Source organism: Xiphophorus couchianus, chromosome 15 (genome assembly GCF_001444195.1).
Source record: "Xiphophorus couchianus chromosome 15, X_couchianus-1.0, whole genome shotgun sequence".
Taxonomy (NCBI): Eukaryota; Metazoa; Chordata; class Actinopteri; order Cyprinodontiformes; family Poeciliidae; genus Xiphophorus; species Xiphophorus couchianus.
Window position 1 is genome coordinate 17,380,977 of NC_040242.1, and position 20,246 is coordinate 17,401,222.

The window sequence follows — 20,246 nt, forward strand, 5'->3', positions numbered from 1 at the left end:
GACTTGTGAGGGACGCAGCAAAACGGGTGGAAGAAAATGCTCTGGACAGACAAGGCCGAACACGAAACAGACACTCTCACTTCGTTCCACATCACCCTGGAAACGCACCACTGTCCCTCTGACACACGGTGATGGCAGCATGCTGCTCTGGGGATGATTTTTCTCCGACTACAGGGATTGGGGAGAAGATAAATGAAGCTAAATACAGGGCAAAAGTGGAATAGTGGAATGGTTTCAAAGCATACTCGTGTGTGAAGACTGGCCCAAAGTCCATTCAAAGATAAGTCCTTTTTGTTCTTTTAAAAAAAGCACTTTCAGATGTGTGATACGACTAAAATCAACCCGAAACTCCAGGCTGCCTTTAACTTTTGTGAGACAGGCCTTGCTTCCATGTTGTGTGCTGGTCTTTTTGGTTGTTACATTCCCAAGTTTGCACAATCGCACAGAAAACATTAAAATGGACACTTAAAAAAAAAACAGAAGTTGCTTGTTTTAGCATTATTCCTAAATAAAACTTTGGGGGCAAATGATGCAAAAAGTAGCTTAAACTAACTGTTGTTTCTTTTTCTTATCTGTAAGTCATCCTGCGGTGTGTGTTTTCTTGTGAATCTTCCTTGATGGTCAGCCTTGCGTCAGTCTCTATTGTTATTAAATTGCTGTAACTCACGGGGGTTTCATTCATTAAGCTGCATTCCCCGTTTCCATCCCTTCCCCCCATTTTACTGCTTAGCAATATTTGGAAGAGAAATGGACGACTTCCCCACCAAACGGCACAGAGTGGGTGTGTTACAGCGTCGTGTTATACAAGACGGCAACAACGAGCGAAGTAAAAACACACGCATGTTCACACGTTTGCAGAGCTAAAACAATGTAGCTACAATTAGACTCAACGGTTGCAAATCCTTCGCGGACACGGGAGCCGTGATATTCAACAAATTCTGTCAAACAACGTCGTAGAAATTACGCAACGCTGCCTGCGTCCTCTGTCAAATTATAACTATGTAATACTTTTTTTCGTAAAATGTGGTAAATACGGGGTAATTTCGTCGTAACAGATAAGCTACAGCAATGTGTCCCCTGCTTTAGCAGGCTGCCATTTCTAGCTCCACTCTACAGAGACCGAGTGAGACGCGCTTGTTTGTGTGGTTCCGCCATTTTCGTTGAGGGGGGGAGGGGGGATTAATACAAATAAGCCAAACAATGCAAACCAACGGAAAGTAAAATTCAGCAGAAGCAGCTGTTAACGTAATGATATTTTAGGCACTCGTCGCCAACATCTGAAGAACGTTAGCCTGCGCAGCGAGTCGTACGGCGCGCACTAGCTGACGCTCGGCGGATGAATATGAACGCAGGCGGGACTATGTTCGAGCGAGGCTGAATGGAGGCAGCCTCTTCCTGGTGGATAAACAGTGACAGCTACAGGGCAGCCACCTAGACCCAGCACACCAGCTCTGGCGCTGCCCTGGCAAACAACACCCAAAATGGCTTCAGACAGTACACACATCGCGCAGTTGACTTCTGGTGAGTAAAGTGAGAACGAAGAGTGTGTCACGGCTGTTTTAATAGCCCCCAAAATGTTCTTCGGTGCCCTCTTCTAACGCAGCTCCCGTCCTCTTCTCCCCCTCCAACCGTACCAGAACTGTACTTCCTAATAGCCCGGTTTCTAGAGGCTGGACCGTGCCAGAAAGCCGCCGAGGTTGGTGTTTTTGCGTTTTAGGTTAATTTAGAACATGTCCAAAATTGTCACGAGGTGTAATTTTGCGTTTGTATCCTATTTTCAGACCCTGATAAGGGAGGTGGAGGAGAAGGAGGTAAGCAGTCAGCACTACGAGAGAGATGCTTCTCTCTGCACTGTACTGTGGGATGTCGCCTTTTCTCTCTGAATTATCATTTAGCGTTTTAAAACACCAGTCCGCGCATTTATGAACTGGGTGGTCACACTCCACACTATTCCTCTGTTTTAGCTGCTACCCAGAAGGCTGGACTGGACAGGGCAGGAGCACCCCGGGACGTACACAAATTTGGTAAGGCTGCTCTATAACCGAGGAAAAAAGTTTTTAGAGAGCAAAATAAAAATTGAATTTCCCGCAATTTTTAAATCAGGTGGCAAAGAAAGAACCCCAAAGCGCTCTCGGGGCGAGCTGGCTCCTGGTTGGGGGGTCGTTCTGCAGCACCGACCGGGTCGAATGCCGACCCCGTGTGCAGCCCGGTGTGCGGGCTCGGTGTCACGCAGGTCCAAAAGGTTTAAATAGTTGTTGGAAAATAGTGTGCGAAACGTTGATACGTCACGAGGGCTGTGTGGTGTGGGAGCGCCAGGATCAGGAGGAGGGACTCCCTGCGCCACAAGCCTGGGAGAGATGGAGGCGCTCTTGTCCTGCGAAGAACCAACATTTTTGCGTGCATGGGGGCAACAGTTGGAAAAGATTACTTTTTTTTTTTTGAAGAGAGGGGAGATATAAACAGCAGATTTTAGTAAAGCTGCTCTGTTGGAGCTTCCTGCTCGGCGCGGAGGCATTCTGGGGAAAGGAGTTGTTTTTTGGGGGGGGAGGGAACTTGGATGTAAGTTGGAGCTTAAGAAAGGAAGCTGATCAGCTCATGCGAAGATGAGAGGTAACTTTTTTTTCTATGTTCTATTAGAGCTATTAATTTGAAGGATAATTGTCATGTCAACAAACGGCTACAAGCGCTTATTTACGCACGGGGGCGTGGAGACCATTTGTTATCGCGTGCATATTTACGTCCCGCGTGAAGTGAAAAGTAGTCGACTCATTTTTGTTGTTGTCGTTGCCATTTTAATTGATTTTTATTTTAATATTCATATTTTTTATCATTTAACGTGACACGTTTAAAGGAAAGAAATGCGCACGCGGGCTTGCGGGGTGTCTCTTCCTCGCATTTACGAAAACGTGCGCGGAGACGTGGGAAGGCGAATCGCTGCGCATTACGACCGAACCGAATCTCGGATGTTTAAAGAAAATAATTGACGGCGCGCTTCTTCTGCCTGGCTGCGTTTCTTTCTTTTTTTTTTTTCTCGCTCTTCCTGCTCGTCTCTCCGTTCCTCCCCCCTCCTCCTCCTCCTCTTCCTCCCTTCTTCAGCCAACCTCCCTGGTCTATTGTGTGTAACATCCACTGTTGTGTGTAGAGAATTTAAGAACAAAAATCCTGCGGACGCGGTTTTAATTATTCGACCAAAAAGCGGATCGTGGGGCGTTTCAGATGTCGGTGCTCTGTCTCTCTGTCAAAGAAGGGGGTGCGGTGGGGTGGTGGTGGGGGGGCAGCGATGAAGAGCACACGCATACCCCTCATTGATATTGTTGTAATTAACAATATTAATTATGGCTAATTAATTGAAGGTGGGGGGAGGGATTAATTAGATTTTTGATTATTTCCGTCTTCCATTTAAATTAAACGGATTCATATCGTTTTTGAATATTTTTTTTAATATATATATTTTGTTGCTTTATTAGTAGCTGATCAATTGAATTGTTGATTGATTTAAAAATATAATCGTTAATGTTCGGTCAATTTTAGACCAAGTAATTTAAACTGGAATTAGAAGGTGTATATGTGTATATATTTATTGCTAATTTCATATTTTCATGCTCACCCAAGGAGGTGTAAGATATGAAGAAGAAGAAGAAAAAACATAGAGAACTTGCAGTGGGTGTGAAGGGACCATGTGTTCAGTGTTGGTGCAGTCGTGGCCGGGGGTGTGTTCTGAAGGAAAATGGAGCCAGTTGTTTTTGCACATCTTTCACTTATGTATATGAGGACATGAGTGTGTGTTTTTATGTGCCGTTATTAGATCAGCCTGAGAGAGGCTCTGATATGTGCTTGGCAACACCGATCACGTCTCAGCGCCATCAAGGATGTTGAAAGCAATTAAAGGGTATCTGTATGTGTGTGTGTGTGTGTGTGTGTCATGAGGAATAAGTTATGGTTGCGGATTAGATAAAGAAATTAAGCAAACGAGTTTCTAGGAGTAAATGTATGTGTAACAGTGGGCTTATTTAACCAGCTGAGACATGCAGTGTAAATTCATTGTGTCTGGATATTTTATCAGAGAATCTAGTCTCCTTAAATGAACACCAGGCTTTTATTTTCCTCCCTTTAATCCCGCCGTGTGTTGCATGCTCTTTGAGTCATCCAGGCATGTGTGTTTCTTCAGAAGTAGGCCATGCGAGAGAGTCCCCCATGTGTCAGTGGAATCAGTGACACACTGTGTTTATAACAGGCTGTTTTTTTTTCTGTTTCCTACCTCATGGTTATGTTGTGTTTCCCCCGCCCCCCTCCAAGAACCAACCCCCTTTCTCTCTGCTGCTGAGCATTAGCTATGTGACATTTTAGGCTGTGTGCTTCTCCCATTGAGCATTTTGAGAACAAATGTAATTTATTAGGAATATGGTCAGCGGTTAGCTGTCTTTGTTAGCCTCGTTCTGTTTGTTTCTGGGGAATGCCTTAGAGATGCTAATGCATTTTGCAAAAGGAAACCCTTTGCTTTTTTACCTTATGTTGCTGGAGGTTGCTTATCATAAGTCATTGTTAGGCGTACATTTCCAGTTATCAGTACAAACACTAAACATGTCCATTTGGCTTCCAGTTTTGTCCTTTTTGGTTTAAGTTCAGACTCACGGCTGCCCAAAAATATCGTTCCAGCGTTTTTTGATATGTGCAGGCACATTGTGAATGACCTGCTTACACACGGGGTCGCGTGAGATTCTCGCCGTATTAAAATCTTGAGTTAAAATACCTGAGTTTTAACACAACAACTTGTAACATGATCCAATTACCTTTGGTTTACGAGAAAAGAGCAACACTTACTTTTTTGTGCTAGAAAGCGATGCAAGATTATATTAAGATGTATCAATAAAATTTATTTATTTATTTTTTTAATCTATAAGGTTAAGCAACAGCATCAAATTAACACCCAATAAATAGAATTATGCCTGTTTATCAAAATGTGTCATGGTTATCTTCTGCATAAGCAACACTTATATAACAACCTCGTACTAACAGGTTAGCTGCTTTACAGACCTGCAACTGTGGCTCAGTGGGTAGAGTAGTTGACTTGCAATCGGGATGTTGCAGGTTTGATTCCAGTCTGCATATGTGGTTTGTATAAATATATATTGAAAAATAAATCTATGAATCTTTTTGCCATATTAAAAGTGATCTTTGTCATTTAGTAACATTACATTATTTCTCGCTGAGGTGACCACATTGAGTAATCTTGCACTGGTCAGCTTGGCTTCACCTGAGGAAGAGTTGTTACAGATAAGATGAAAACAACATGTAAGCACCTCCTTGGCTGAAGGAGACAGAAAGCATCACTATAACAACCAATGGCTGGACGTCTAAATGTAGCATAAATGTACTGCAGGCCACGCATAGTTGAGCAGTAGTCTGAAGAGATTCAGTAGATTGGGAAAAGGAAGTTCTCATAAACTTAATATTGTGTCATGTTTCATCTTGAGTTTTAGCTGTCTGGACTTAAAACTATACAAATAGATGATAACCAAATGTTTTAGAGTCATACCTAGTTGACAGCTTGATGTGCTTTGATGCCACTAACTAACCAATGCCTTATCTATCACTGATGTCAGAATATGTGGCAGTTTACATCCACCGATGCTCACGTTTTGTATACATTGAAATACGAAACAAGGATAGGATAGTATTTCTATTCAGGATAGAAATACTGAATAAAGAGTTAAACAAAATAAGTCGACAGCTTCATCATTTAAGCCGGAAGCGTAAAATGGCACGATGAACTTAAAGCTGAATGTCATCCAGTACAAACCAGCTGTAATGACGTTCTCACTCGCTGACTTTTTAGCCTGGATTTACAGAGCAGTATTTTTTCTATGAAATGCTACTAAAGTGAGTTTGCCAGAATATAAACGACCCAATTACATCTCAGCAATTGCTCAGTATGTTTAAAATTAACTGAACGGTGTGAGAGTTATGGAAAAGTACGGACGCGGGTCGGATGAGAAAATAATCAGACCTGCCTGCACACACACTTTCTTCTTTATGCCGGTGCTCTCTATTAAAAAAAAAAAAAAGCCAAAATCTCAAACTTGAGTTTTTTTCCCCATGGGTAAACCATTCACATCAAATTTTCATATAACACAAACTGCATGAAGTTCAAACAACTCGAATCCAGTTTTACTTTCTGAATATTTGTATTTTGATGCTTGTTCTAATGAGAGGAACTATATCAAATTAAGCTTTCTGCATTGTTAGCAGAAAGCTAAAGATGCTTTAGCAGGGTGAGAGAGCTCTGTTTTTTTTTCTCTGCTGTCCTGCTCGCACTGGTTGCTGATTGAACGCTTGTGTTCAGGTGAAGCTGTACAGACACGTCGCTCCAGACCACCTGCTGCAGGTTTGCTCCAGAGTTTGTCCGTTGCTGGAGAGGGAGGTCCCCGCCAGCGTGCCGGGACTCACCAGCCTGCTGGGGGCCGGCAGGCAGAACCTCCTGCGCACCAGCAACAGTAAGTGGATGAACAATGCATGAGCTGCTTTTAACATCGACACAAGCCAGCGGATATACATTATACATGTGCAGTCTGTCATGGAAACCTTTGGGAACGAAATCTGAAAGTGTTAAAGATGGAGGGCTTAAATACATCCAGACCAAGCTAAAGGTGTGCCGCACAGTGATCTTTAAAACATGACTGTATCTGCTTCCTCTGTTCTTCCAGGCTGCAAACATGTTGTGTGGAAAGGTTCGGCGTTGGCAGCACTACACTGTGGAAGACCCCCGGAGCCACCAATTATTTATGGGAGTCCACCCAATATTGGTATGAATTATTATTATGGTTTTTATCTTGAACATGCACGAGCCTGGATGGGTTTGTCACAGTATGACAACATTAAATAAAACTACACTACGTCTCTGTGTTTACACCAACATTTGATCCATTTTTAAAAATTTAAAACAGAAACAAGAACTATTATTTTTACTGCTGCAAAAGTACAATTGAGTATTGTAGTTTTAATAATTTGTTTGTTGTTGTTTTTCATAAGGACAGACTAATCAAAGCTAAAATATAGGCTAAGCACATAAGTATCACAAGCTAAGCTATTGGTATAATCGTCAACTAATTTAGTAATCGATTAATCGGAGTATACAGACTCCAAAAAAGGCCATTTGCTGAAAAATGAAGAAGTAATTCAGCCAAAACTGTACAAAATATGTATATATTTTGAATTTAAGATAAGAACACCTTTGTTTGTAAATATGTTTTACCTAAAACTCCAGTGGAATAGTTTAGCTTCACCTGGTTCAGTTTATTTAAAGGAAAGCTATGCTATTGCATTCTAGCTACTGAGATGGTTATTTTCTTATTTTAAAAAGGAATTCTATTCTTTGTTTATTTGCGTCTTTAATGTATTTCTTATACTGTGTGAAAAGGCTTAAGTGGTTTAAGAAAAATCTGTAGAATGTGCCAATTTTTTTCCTGATTAATCGTCAGGATAATCAATGACTAAAATAATCGTTAGTCACATTTCTGCAGTTGAGTTTGTATTCTTTGTAAAATGAGGAAAAGTGGAGCTGCTTCCTTCAGCCCTCTTCTGTCGCCTATCACCAGGTTTTAGGAAACCTTATTTGTGGCTTTGAAACCCAAACTTTTTAAAACCCTGAAGTACCTTGACATTAATAGTTGCACCAATCAATTTGTCACATATCAAAATCGGGCAATTTTTCCCTGAACTTACTGAAAACAATTGTATTTTTTCCATATTCTTTAAGTTTCTAACCAATAGCATTCTCTCTTTTACTTGTTTTACTACAATAAAAATCAGTTGACCGCGAATGGGGATCGTCTTGTAAAGGCTCCACTTTATTTTGGATTCATTTGCCACTCAGCCCTCAAAGAAACCCAGAATTTGTTATCGATCAGGACACACTTGACCGGTCCCTCTCTAGGTCACTCCTCAGCTCTTTTCTCTTCAAGTCACGTACTGATTCTCTTTTGATTTTTCTCTGCCCATCAAGTGGAGACGAGCTACAGCCGCCGACTGAACGGCTCCTACCGCCTCCGTCAGCTGGTGCCCACAGCCGTCTACCAACACATGAAGATGCACAAGAGGATCCTGGGACACCTGTCGTCGGTGTACTGCGTAACCTTCGACCGGACGGGCCGCCGCATCTTCACAGTAAGAAGGCTGTTATTTTATTTATTTTTTTTGCGTTTGACGGTGCTGGTGTATGTTTAGATCTTTAGTTGAGCTCAGTTGGGACTAAAGCTGAACAGATTAATCAGACTAATTGTGATGAATTGATTATTGAAATAATTGTCAACTAATTTAGCAAACGATTAATCGTTAATTGGAGTAAACAGTTTTGAAAAAAAAAACACGGCCATTTCCGGAAAGGTGAACACACTGAGAGCAGAAATTTACCCAAAACTGTATAAAAAAAATATACATTTTGTATTTACGGTAAAAAAAAAAATCCTTTGTATGGTGAAATGTTCTACCCAAAACTCCTCTAGTGGAATAGTTTTAGGTTAAAATTCTCCAAAACAAATTCTCCAAAAAGCATCTTTTTAACAGGTCAATCAAAAAAAAAAAATCAGCATGATCCCTACTCTGTATTAATATTAGATCCAGCTTTTCACATGTTGCAAATGCATCCTTTGCTCCAAACTGTCAAGCATGCACTCAGGGAATGCTATGCTGTTCCATTTTAGGCAGTATAATGTTAAAAAATGAATTGAATTATTTGTTTCTTTTTAATCTTTAGATGTATTTCTAATATAGCGCAAAAAGGTTTAAACAAAACATATGCAAAATGTGCCAATTTTTTAACCCGATTAATCGTCAAGTCAGAATAATCCGTAGATTAATCGATAGCTAAGATAATTGTTAGTCGCCGCTCTAATTGGGACACACCTGTTTGTTCTGGTGTTTAAAGGACCAGAACATGTGTTGAGCTTTGAACGAGTCAGTAGCTTTGTCCTTACCTAATTAGACCGTTTTTAGTCTGTTTAAAATTAGTCTGGTTTCCTTGCTGTTCGAGTAATTTCTCTTACAGTCACTCCCAGCTACGGGATACGGAAGAAACGAATCCAACAAATTTTGATCTAACAGCCACGTCTCGTGCCGAGTCCAACGCTGGTCCAACAATTGGACGATGCGAGTTTGATGTTGTTGATTTAAACACCGCTTGCTGCAGTACACCATTTCCAGCGTCTGCTCCTTAAAACTCTAAAAATGGCTGGCTGCTGCGAACGAGGGAGGGAGAGAGCTCAGACTCTCTCTCTGTGTCTGTTATCCGTCCCTCGTTTTCTCCAGCCCATCTTCATCCTGGCCTGTCCCCTCTTTGTTCCCTTCCCCTCCACACTACTCTTCCTGCTATTCCTCTTCTTAACTGGAGAAAATGTTTCCTCTGAGGGACTGGCTAAGTGCCAGAGTTAAAATTCATTTTGGCTCTCTGTCACTTTCTCATTCTCTCTTCTTTTTCTCTCTCTCTCTCTCTCTCTCTCTCTCCTGCTGTCTCCTCTCATCACTTTTATTTATTTAATTGCTTATTTTTGGATCTCTTCGCTCTTTCAGCTGCAACCTTCTATTAATTAATTATTAGATTGTTGTGTGTGTGTGGCCTAAACACACTCTCTGATTATTCCGTGAACAAGTGTGAGCAGTTTTGCTTAAGCCATAGATTCTGGCATCCATATTGATTTGTGTAATATAGCTCAGAAATCGGTTGGAGCTCATTATCACGGACATTGGAGATGACAAATCGAGACATCTTGGTTTGGATGAAAAGTGTCTGTAATTGAAGTTTTCTTTCTTTCGCTTTTCTTTCCAAACTTTGACGCTTTTATTCCGGTAAATCAGAGTTTCTGCATAGTCGGAAAATGTTTGAAAATACAAAAAATGTCCTTCACAGATTCAATTCTCCCTCAGATTAAACATCTATTACCTTTTCATAAACTAGACTCAATATCTGGGCTCTTCTAGTCGAATGTTCTTCAGATAAAAATTAAGAACACAACATTACCCACCAACTCATGTATGAAGTGAAAATCACCCTCCGAAGTCCTACCTTCTCGTTTTTAATTGGAGACATTCGATGTGTGTTTTTGCATCGTAATGACGGTAACCTGTTGTGTTTCTAAACGAAGCCGAGGTCTTAATCAAGGCACAGATGGATCTGGCAGCACGTTGAATTGCAAAATATTTTGATCACAGACAGGAATGCTCAGCCGTGTTTCTCCCCCGACCCAACCTCTGAAGGCGGGTTTCATGCCTGAGTTGTGCTCTTGATCTTCTGCTCAAACTAAAGAATGTCAGTGAAACAACCTTTAATCAGACAGGTTTCTTCTAGAGGCTGCACTCATGCTGTTAAGTTTCTTCGGACCTTATTTGAGGTGGAGCTCAAACGTTCTGTGGTTTCTGTTGCTACTTAAGATTTTGATAAAAATCAGAACAGTGTTTATTGTCAAAGTTTTTCACCATCAGTTGCAACTGAATGCAGTAAAAGACAAAAATCGGACATAAATATCATTTCTGCCACATTCTGCTTTGTAAGTTTCCTCAAATTTTTTATTTTATTTTATTTTTCAATATATTCCTAAATAAGTAAATCTTGATTACAGCTAATAATTGAGGAACCTTGCTCTACTTTCTTTAGCTCTGTGCAGGCCAGCATGTCTGGGCACTTAGTTGGTAGCTTTGCCTTTCTTCCTGTTTATGATCAAATGTTTTCCTGCACTCTATTGCATGTTAATGTGAGAGCGCTTATGTGCAATTTAGTCATACTTCAGTGTATTGAGTTTTCAAATTTTTGTCTTTAAACAGAAGACAAAAATGTTGCTGCAATTAAAGTGCACTTGTTGTTTTTGCTTTTTCTTTGTAAATACAGAGCATATTTCTCATATTGTAGTAAACGCATGCATAGTTCTGGTTAAAGGTTTACATACACGCTCCAATGGCATGCATATTATATTCCATTTGGACCTTTAGTGATTTACCTGAACAGTTTCAGTTCAGGGTGGATTTATTAAATAGCACAGAGTCTCAAAGGTTCCTCTTAAAACAAAGACAGAAAAAGTGAAAAATTTGAACTTATTGTGGATTTTCAGTCAGACAAGCCACACCCCTTTTTGGATCCATCTAATTCCTGGCATTTTTCCACCTGAAAATTTGACCACCTTCTTATCAGAAATGATGGGGCTCATTCAGTTAATCTGATTTCCTGCCATGGATCTGCCTTTTAGGGATGCTCCTTAAATGTTACATCCTTAAAAAGACTTAAATTTGTGTGTCTTAAATGAAGTCCTTAAAATGTCTTAAATTCATTAAGAGATAATGCAAGTTGGTCTTTAATTTGTTAATGACAGGTCTTAAATTTTGTCAAGCAGGATTACTTAATGTTTTTTTTTTTCATATCATGAGACTTTTCTGTCAGGCAAAAGTTTGAATCGCACACAGACCTCTTCATTCTGTACTGTGACTCGACGCAGTTGAGGTTACCGCTAACTAGATGCTAATGTACCCTTGCTAGCTAACTTTTTTATTCAGTGTGAAAAAGCCAGGTTCTCAGTTTTTTCTATCCTTGATTGTATAATGCAGCAAGTTTCCCTAACCATCTGCTGTATTTATAGTTTTTTGATCTTAAATATCATTGAAGGTGGCATTAGCATGCCCTTGCTAGCTAGCTTTTTTTTGTGTCTATCATTGAGTAAGTGCATATTACTTGCAAGTTGGCTGGATGAAGTTTGTACATTTCTTTTGAGATATAGATGTTAAATTCCATTCATACTGGTCTTATAAAGTCTTAAATTTGCCTTGGTGAAACCTGCAGATGTCTTGTATAGTGCTGAGGTTCTAGAACCTCTTATCTGAATGCATGTTTGGGCTCATTGCCCTATTGGACCACACAGATCAATTTACTGTTTATCTGCAGTGAAGAGGAAGAATGTGGAGTTAGTCCTCCACCAGATTTGCGGAATGCACCAGTACAACTTGGTAGCTAACCTGGCCTCGCCTTGTCTCCTCCAGACATGATTCCTGTTATTTTGGCCAAATAGCTTAGTCATTGACTTGTCTGGCCATAAAACTTTCCTCCAGAAGGCAGTTACCCAAGTGGACAGCTGCAGATTTCAGTTATGGTGGAGGTTGCCACTGGAACTTCCTGAGACTTTACTAGCGTCCCATTATCTTCTAATTCAATATTCCTATGTTTCATTGTTTTTAAGCCATTCTAAGGTGCTGTTTTCACATGTGACAGTCGTGCCGTTGCATTCTTTTTCTGTTTTCTTTCCCAGGGCTCAGACGACTGCCTGGTGAAGATCTGGGGAACCGACGACGGGCGTCTGCTGGCGACCCTGCGCGGTCACGCTGCTGAGATCTCCGACATGGCCGTGAGCTACGAGAACACCATGATCGCTGCCGGGTCCTGCGACAAGACCATCAGAGTGTGGTGCTTACAAACCTGCGCACCTTTGGCCGTCCTGGAGGGGCACGCGGCCTCCATCACCTCCCTACAGGTAGGGGGGAGTCCAGGTTTGCCAGTGACATGATGTAAACCTTTTTTCCCCCACAAAACAAGACATTTTTTCCAAGTTATAAATGAAATAATCTGCCAAAAAAGTATTTTCTTAAAAAAGTGCTTTTTAAAGAAATTATTGCTTTAAAACACTATTTATTGCTGGAAAGTCACTAAGTTAGTTTTGTTTTAGTTCAAGTATACTAAGACATTTCAGTAGAAACTAGGTAAAAATTCGTTGGTAAGATTTTGTGTTTTTGCATTGCACAGCTTATACTCTCATGTCTTTATTAATAACTGGCCATATTTTGGCTCTTGTTTGTGGTCAGAACTTGTCTTTTTTCCATTTGAGCACCAGTTTATTTTAATCCTACTATCAATAGCTCAAACTTGTAACTTTACCACTACATTCTGCGCACATTATAGATGCAGCAGGCGTACAAAAGTATTCACACTTCTTAAACTCGTGGCAAAAACCTAACTTTGGCGTATTTCAGTGGGATCTTATGGGATAGACCAACACAATGCAGTGTCTAGATATGAAGATGAAGAAAAATTACACATTTTAACATTTTTTGTGTGGAGAAGGAGGATTTGGTCTGCTTTTTTTTTGCACCTTTACTCAGAGTCCATTAACCAGTATTTTTTAGCAGACTGTTGTAATTTAAATTCATGTATTATTTTGTGCACTATTATTTTAGCACTATGTATTTTAGTTTACCACATAAATTCCCTATAAATGCACCTGAGTTTTGTGGTTATTAAAAAAAAACAATAAAAAGTTTAAGAGGTATATATTTTTGGCTTATTGGTCACTTGAGTGTTGTATATGCTCGTCAGTAATCGGTTTTCTTTGCAGTTTTCGCCCCTCTGTAGCGGCTCAAAGCGCTACCTGTCCTCCACCGGAGCTGACGGAACCATCTGCTTCTGGCAGTGGGACGCTCGCACGCTCAAATTTGGGTGAGGGGAAAACAATCGTAACTGTGCACGTCCTTCCTGCCGAAGTGCCATTCAAGCCCTTCGAATGAAGCATTTGTTTGATATTATTTTGCACATCCTAAGTCATTCTCTTGATGCCTGCGCAGCCAGAGACCCAGTAAATTCACGGAGCGCTCCAGACCTGGCGTCCAGATGATCTGCTCCTCCTTCAGCGCAGGTAAACTCTGCTTGCTTTGATTACGAACACAACAAGCCGTCCGAGGCGACATAATTAAATAATGTGACTGGCTTTACAGCAGCTGTGTGCTGCGGTGTGAAATTAAACTTTCACTTAATCTATTCGTCATCCATCTCAAGTGTTCCTATTTTAAAAACTGAACCTGCCCATAGACATATGGAATCATCATACTTTACGACCAATCAAGCAGCCATATTTAATCCTTTTCAGAGTAAAACATCTTCAGGTTTCATCATGTTACAACTGTAAGTTGTTTGCACATTTATACTCTGTCCCTTTACTCAGATAAATAAATACACAAAATATAATTCAACCAATCTAGCTTCTCAAACAACAGATTCCAAAAGAAAGCTGTAGTAAGTGCTACAAATGAATGATGACTACACCGATATTCAACACTGAAGTGTGAATCTAGTACGTTCACCTCCGATACCGATACAAATATCTGATGTTTAGTGTCGGCCGATAAAGAAAAACAGCGCTGAATTGACAAAAATGTTTCTTTTTCTTTTTTTTTTAAACACAGATGTAAATGTACCGAATTACTGGTTTATTTGATAACTCTGCACCAGTACAGCTAATACACCAGTAGCTTCACAAGCTTGGTAAAACATGTAAAAACAACAGAACTTTAATTTGTCAGTGCACCTAGGAGTAAAACAACCAGTGTAAAATAAATAATAAAGAAACTGAAACTGACAACAACAAACCTTCTTCCAAATGGTTCAGAAATCACGAGTAGGAGTTCTCCTCTAATCCTTTCCCTCGGTGTCCAGGTGGGATGTTCCTCGCAACAGGAAGCACCGATCACATCATTAGGGTGTACTACTTTGGGTCGGGTCAACCAGAGAAGATCTCTGAGCTGGAGTCCCACACAGTGAGTCTGAATACTTCATTCTGTTGTGGAGAAACATGAATTTTTCTGTAGGTGGAAGCATTTTTAACAGCTGCGGTAATTGATTATGATTTAATTAAAAAAAACAACAACAATGTGCTTTCTGACAGTACTTTTGTTATTATTATTATTTTTACATAGGATAAAGTTGACAGCATCCAGTTCTCCCACTGCAGTGACAGGTAAGTTGTTTGCCTCAGAGCTACACGGTAAAAATATCAGGTTTTGATATGCAGCGCTGTTGAAGGGCTGTTCTTAAAGGAAGCTCTGGGTGCTGCGGCTTGATTGTGTCAGCAGAATACGCCACCTTTAGTTAATGCCTGATGCACGCTGTTACACACTCTCTGTGTCCCACACAAGCAAACTCAGTTATTCTTTCACACCGTGTTCGCTCAGTGTTGAGCTGAACGTGGCCGCATGGGGTTCGCACAAACAAAAAAACGCTCAGTTGTTATTCCCACCCCTCCGAGTCGCCCCAATCTAAGCAGGGAGAAAGATGTACAAATATGCAAAGGTACACAGAAAATAGATTTCAGGTTTTATTTGATTTCTTTGCATGAAGGAAAATGATTTGTAATACAAAGCTGAACTAGTCCTCCTTTTCAGTGCTTCGTATATATTTATGTGCTGTAGGTTTGTGAGTGGCAGTAGGGATGGTACGGCTCGGATCTGGCAGCTGCAGCCTCAGGGCTGGAAGAGCATTCTGCTGGATATGCAGACCAAACTGCCTGGGTAAGTGTGTGTGGGGGTGCGTGCGGGGGTGTATGTGTGTGTGCATGGCTGCCAAAAATGCTTCGAATAATTTTGGGGCCTTGAGCAAAACCCTGTTTTGCTTCCTTGTTTATTTTTTAATTCAGTAAAAAAAAAAAGAAGACATTTTCTGGGAAATCATTGTGATCGTTTCCTTGAATTCATCAGGATACTGTGTAGATTAACTCTGGAAGGCAGAAGTGAAATTATAAAGGAGAAATCTAAAAACAAAAATGACTTGTAGAAACATTTTTTGTTGTTTATCTGATGCTTACGGTTTAAATGTGAAATGGACCGACGCAATCCTTTAAAAGGACTGACTTATAATGCAAGACAGTATTATATAGTACCAAAGGTCTCTGAATCCTCACCTGAACCCTTTTGATTTCCATGACATTGAAAGCTCTCAGCCTCATTGTTACCTACTGAAACGTCCTGCTCTCTCTCGCTCCCTTGCAGCCTGAATGAACCGCAGATATGTTTAAGCATGTCATAAAAATCTCCAATAGCTTTTACCTTATATAATTGTAGGGCTCAAATGACTAAATGCAATAATCATGATGAACGATTTTTGAAGTAATCGTCAACTGATTCGATAATCGACTAATCGTTAACTGGAGTAGAGACTCAAAATTAACCATTTGCTGAATTATTATTATTTTTTTCTTATTTTATTATTTGTTTACTTGCATTTTTTAATGTATTTATAACATAGTATAAAATGGCTTAAGTATTTAAATGAAAAATTTGCAGGATGTGGCAATTGTTTTAAACAATTAATTGATTAATTGTCAGAATACTTGATGGAATAGTTGATCACTACAATAATCGTTAATTGCAGATTATTTAGAGCATGATCTAATTACCTTTCATTCACAAGAACATAGCAACAATTATATACTCTGCTGGAAAATAACACAACATACTGAATATTTTAGTTATATTAAAATGTCTGTAACATTTATTTATTTGTATTTTGATCTGTAAAGTTGGGCAATTGTACAAAATAAATACCAAATAAACTGAGTGTCTTTTGGCATAGCGCATTCGCTAATTGGAAAAAGATTAAGCTTTTTCCGATTAGCGAAAAAGCTCAGGGCGGACAAAACTTGCAATTTGTCCGACAAATTATTGATGAGGGCTTAAAGTAAAAATCAACCAGTGCAAGTTGCAACCCGATTTCTCGGTTTTAACTACACCCTCTTCTGTCTTTAAGCAGAACTCTGGTATAAAATGAATTTCTACTGGTTCGATGGGAGGCAGCCATTAAGTCCTTCAGGGATTCACCAATCTGTACTCACTGCTGCGACTCCAGGCCTGCTGAAGAAAGCAGGCCTGGATGGTTGAATTTGAATATTGGGTTCATAAATAGCCACAGCCGTTTCTTCTGAACAATTGATGAGCAACAATGGAGGTTGAACTTGTGGTTGCTGAGAGAATTGGAAGAAAAAGTCCCTGAGACATTTACTGATACGTTCAAGGCCACGAGCTCCTTCCAAGAAGTACAAGGCCAGACTTTAAATTACTACTCATAAGGTAAAATTGCTTTGGTTCTAGCAAGAAAAATGTAAAATGAAAAATGTTCTTCAATATGCATGTAGTTTATTTTCATCAGTGAAATACAAAATATCTGTCAGACCTTTCTTTTTATTTTATTGTTTTTTTTAAAAAAGAGAAGTGTTTGAAACACTTTTTTAAAGGACTAAACGGTTCAGAGATGCCATTTTAAACTGTCATGGATCTTTTTTTTTTTTTTAAAGCAATTAGGGTGTTGCTGTCATTAAGTACAACCAGCAGCCTTGGGTGGAGTCCTTAGGGAATATAGATCTCCTCTCTGAGATTTCTAAAAGGCTGCCAGCACTTTCAAATCTCACATCTTTTGTTTTAAATAGTTTTTTTTAACATCTGTTTCCCTGACCTTTTCTTTTAAACACCACACTAAAAATAGCTAACTTTTAGTCTTCTTCTTGCAGTATTACCTTCCACGCCGAAGAGTGCTGTGGTTAGCATAACACTGTGGCACTTACCTTATGGTTTATTTATTTCTTTGCTGATCAGAAACGACGATTTCTTGGTTCGTCTCTCTAGTATTTTAGATGTGCTAGCTGAAGTTTTACATTTCTTCAGTTTTTCAAAAGATTCCATAAAACAAGGTACGGTTTTAGTTTTGAGTGAATTTTACTTTTCCTTAAAGATATTGATTTAAAAATTGACTAAATTTAAAGGTGTATATCACTGATCAGCTGATTAAGTAAGACATTTAAGTTTAGTTTTGGTGTTTGTCTTCATATGAAGTTTTTGTTTTGTTGCAATTTTGCACTTTTTGTGTAAAAATTTAAAATCCTGCAGCCGCAAATATTTCAGATCGAAAATTTGCATTTATTCTAAAACGGAAAGAAATCAAACTTAAATAAAAATGGGGCAAATGGATAACTTATACATAAGAACTATTTGCTGTCAGCTTTATTGCTTAATTTTTATTTTTTTGCATAAAAGAGTGGAAAAAATAAGACAAATTAAGTTATTAAAAAATCCTGCTGTTAGTCTTATTGGATTTTTTTTAATCTTCCCATCAGGAAATACAACCCTCCTCCACTGGAAGACAAGGTCACTAAGCTTAAGGTTACCATGGTGGCGTGGGATCGCCATGACAGCACTGTGATCACCGCCGCCAATAATCTGACGCTGAAGGTGTGGAACTCCACCACCGGGAATCTGGTCCATGTCCTGATGGTAAGAGGCGTCTGAACGTTTAAACTCTGAAACTAATTCAATGTGTATTTAACATCAAGTAGTCAGTTTCTGCTTAACTTCATCAGACGCTCACGTCGTTTTCAAATTGTTGGCCCAATTGTCTCTACGGCTTTCCGCCACCGTAAATCTCTAACTGTTAGACAGAAGACTTTAAGTTTGACTCCTCAGTCTTTTAAAATGCTGGAAAAGTACAGAATTAGTTTTTATCATTTTCCGTGGAAATTGGGTGTTGAAAAAGTATTTTTTTTTAAATCCATACATTTTCCTATCTTCCTCTCTAAAGGGCAAAAGTCTAATAATTGTTAGTATAGGTGAAGTTTTGAGCAGGGATTTTTAAATTTGACATACTTTGTCCTTGATTTTAGAATAGAATAGAATATTCTACACACAAATATCCAGTTATGGAACTTTTCTTTTTTAAACTTTTTGCTAGTTTATTAAAGACACAAAACCAAGAAAACACATTCAAGTAAGTGAAGAAAAGAGACACATTGTGAATACTTTCTGGAAAAAAGGTCAAATTAAGAGTAAGAAACTTTACAATTAGGACAAATTTACAACATAGGAAAAATAATAGCATATTAAGCAGTTAGAGAAGAAAAATATACAATATGTCCATGAATTTCTAACGTTACATCCATCAGTATTTTTGTTTTTGACTTGCAGATTCAGTCAGAAACTGAAAAAGTGGTTAATTTACTACCTGGTATGTGTCTAAGCCACTTTAAATTAAGGTTAAACTGGATCTGGGACTCTAAAACTGGGTTGACCTGAATTATGTAAAAATAATTGCATAACTTGCTAAATAAAGAGAGCGCTGAATGCAAACTTAAAAAATCAAATCAAATCTGCATTTCTCAAGATCACTGCAGCGTTGGACACGTTTTCCGTAATGAAATAAAGGTGACCTGACTGAGTTATAGAGGTACCTCCCAGACACTCACTATGAAAACCGGAAGCCAATTTCATCAATGTTATTTTCAAAGATAAGATCTGGCTATTAAAGTTCGTGGAAGGTTAATATTTCCTACATAAATTCTGAGAATATTATAAAAATTAAGAAGAAATAATCCCAAATAATCGCTGTCCTTTGCAGCTGATTTAAAGCGTTGCACCTTTTTTATTCAATTTTCTCTTTAATGTAAAAACATTAGAATTAAAAGAGATTTGTTTTTGTTCTTTCGTGCTGTTAATAGGCTGTAGTAGCTCAACACGGCCATCATTTTACCGATGTCGGTGAAACCTCCAGGGCCTACTTTGTTCCCCAGGTCATGATTTCACAACACCGCCTGCCATAGACCTCCCCGTCTTGTTATTTTATTGTTGGTGACAACAGCCTCCCAGATGGCATTTGATGGATGTGGCCCATTGGACACTGACTAACAATAGTCCATATAAAAACAAAACTCTAATCTGTGTGCTTTAGATTCCAGTTAAACTGCTTTTAGTTTTATGGCAACAAGCTAAAATCTTGGATTTTACTTCTCCCTATAATTATGTTTATAGCCAGCGTTTTGCATGCGTTTATCCCTCCTTAATGGAGCTGATGCTGGTTTTTTTTGTGTTTTTTTTGGCAGGGTCATGAAGATGAAGTGTTTGTCCTCGAGCCTCATCCGTTTGATCCGAGGATCCTTTTCTCGGCCGGGCACGACGGGAACTGCATCGTTTGGGATCTGGCGAGAGGAGTCAAGATCCGCTCTTATTTCAACATGGTGGGTCTCTCATTTTTCTCACTCGTTTGCTAATCTGTGTTGTTCTGCAACAAGTCGAGCGAAGATCCTGATATGTTCCACCTTAAATCACCTCGGTGTAATTTTCTATCATCTTGTTATGATTCCCTCTGCGAAATGTACCATTGTGATAACTCTTCCAATGTATTTATTACGGTTGCATCCTTTTGTCTTTGTCTCTATGGGAACCGATGACAGTCCTAATCACAGTTTCAGGACATGAGTCACTAAGGAAGCTGATCAGTTGGCCAAAAAGTCTTGGTCTCAGTTTTGGTGCTGAACTGCAACGGGAGTGTGTGATTGAGACAAAGCTCGGATTTCAGTTTGATAATTACTGCAAGTAAAGTTCACTAACTTTGACTAAATTCTGCTCCTGGGTCTGTATTAAGATGAGTAGCAGGTGGATGATGGGAAGAGAACTACACTGTTAAATTAATA

The 20,246-nt window shown here is 39.4% G+C and overlaps 1 protein-coding gene and 1 long non-coding RNA gene across 5 annotated transcripts in view; one reads left to right on the top strand and one right to left on the bottom strand.

Annotated features, from left to right (window-relative positions):
* The first annotated feature begins 1,196 nt into the window (after positions 1-1,196).
* The window catches only part of phip (PHIP subunit of CUL4-Ring ligase complex), a 40,197-nt gene continuing 21,147 nt past the window's right edge, over positions 1,197-20,246 (top strand). For all 3 annotated transcript variants that reach the window (XM_028040333.1, XM_028040335.1, XM_028040334.1), the window contains exons 1-15: positions 1,197-1,521; positions 1,638-1,696; positions 1,782-1,811; positions 1,965-2,024; positions 6,344-6,494; positions 6,705-6,803; positions 8,003-8,163; positions 12,282-12,503; positions 13,362-13,462; positions 13,588-13,658; positions 14,456-14,556; positions 14,716-14,756; positions 15,208-15,306; positions 17,901-18,057; positions 19,656-19,790. In XM_028040333.1, the coding sequence (XP_027896134.1) occupies positions 1,482-1,521; positions 1,638-1,696; positions 1,782-1,811; positions 1,965-2,024; positions 6,344-6,494; positions 6,705-6,803; positions 8,003-8,163; positions 12,282-12,503; positions 13,362-13,462; positions 13,588-13,658; positions 14,456-14,556; positions 14,716-14,756; positions 15,208-15,306; positions 17,901-18,057; positions 19,656-19,790 (1,527 nt within the window). In that variant the 5' untranslated portion in view covers positions 1,197-1,481. The remainder of the gene's footprint in view (positions 1,522-1,637; positions 1,697-1,781; positions 1,812-1,964; positions 2,025-6,343; positions 6,495-6,704; positions 6,804-8,002; positions 8,164-12,281; positions 12,504-13,361; positions 13,463-13,587; positions 13,659-14,455; positions 14,557-14,715; positions 14,757-15,207; positions 15,307-17,900; positions 18,058-19,655; positions 19,791-20,246) is intronic.
* LOC114158647 (uncharacterized) overlaps positions 14,520-20,246 on the bottom strand; it is a 28,974-nt gene continuing 23,247 nt past the window's right edge. For both annotated transcript variants that reach the window (XR_003598453.1, XR_003598452.1), the window contains one exon: positions 14,520-14,576. This is a non-coding gene — a long non-coding RNA (uncharacterized LOC114158647). The remainder of the gene's footprint in view (positions 14,577-20,246) is intronic.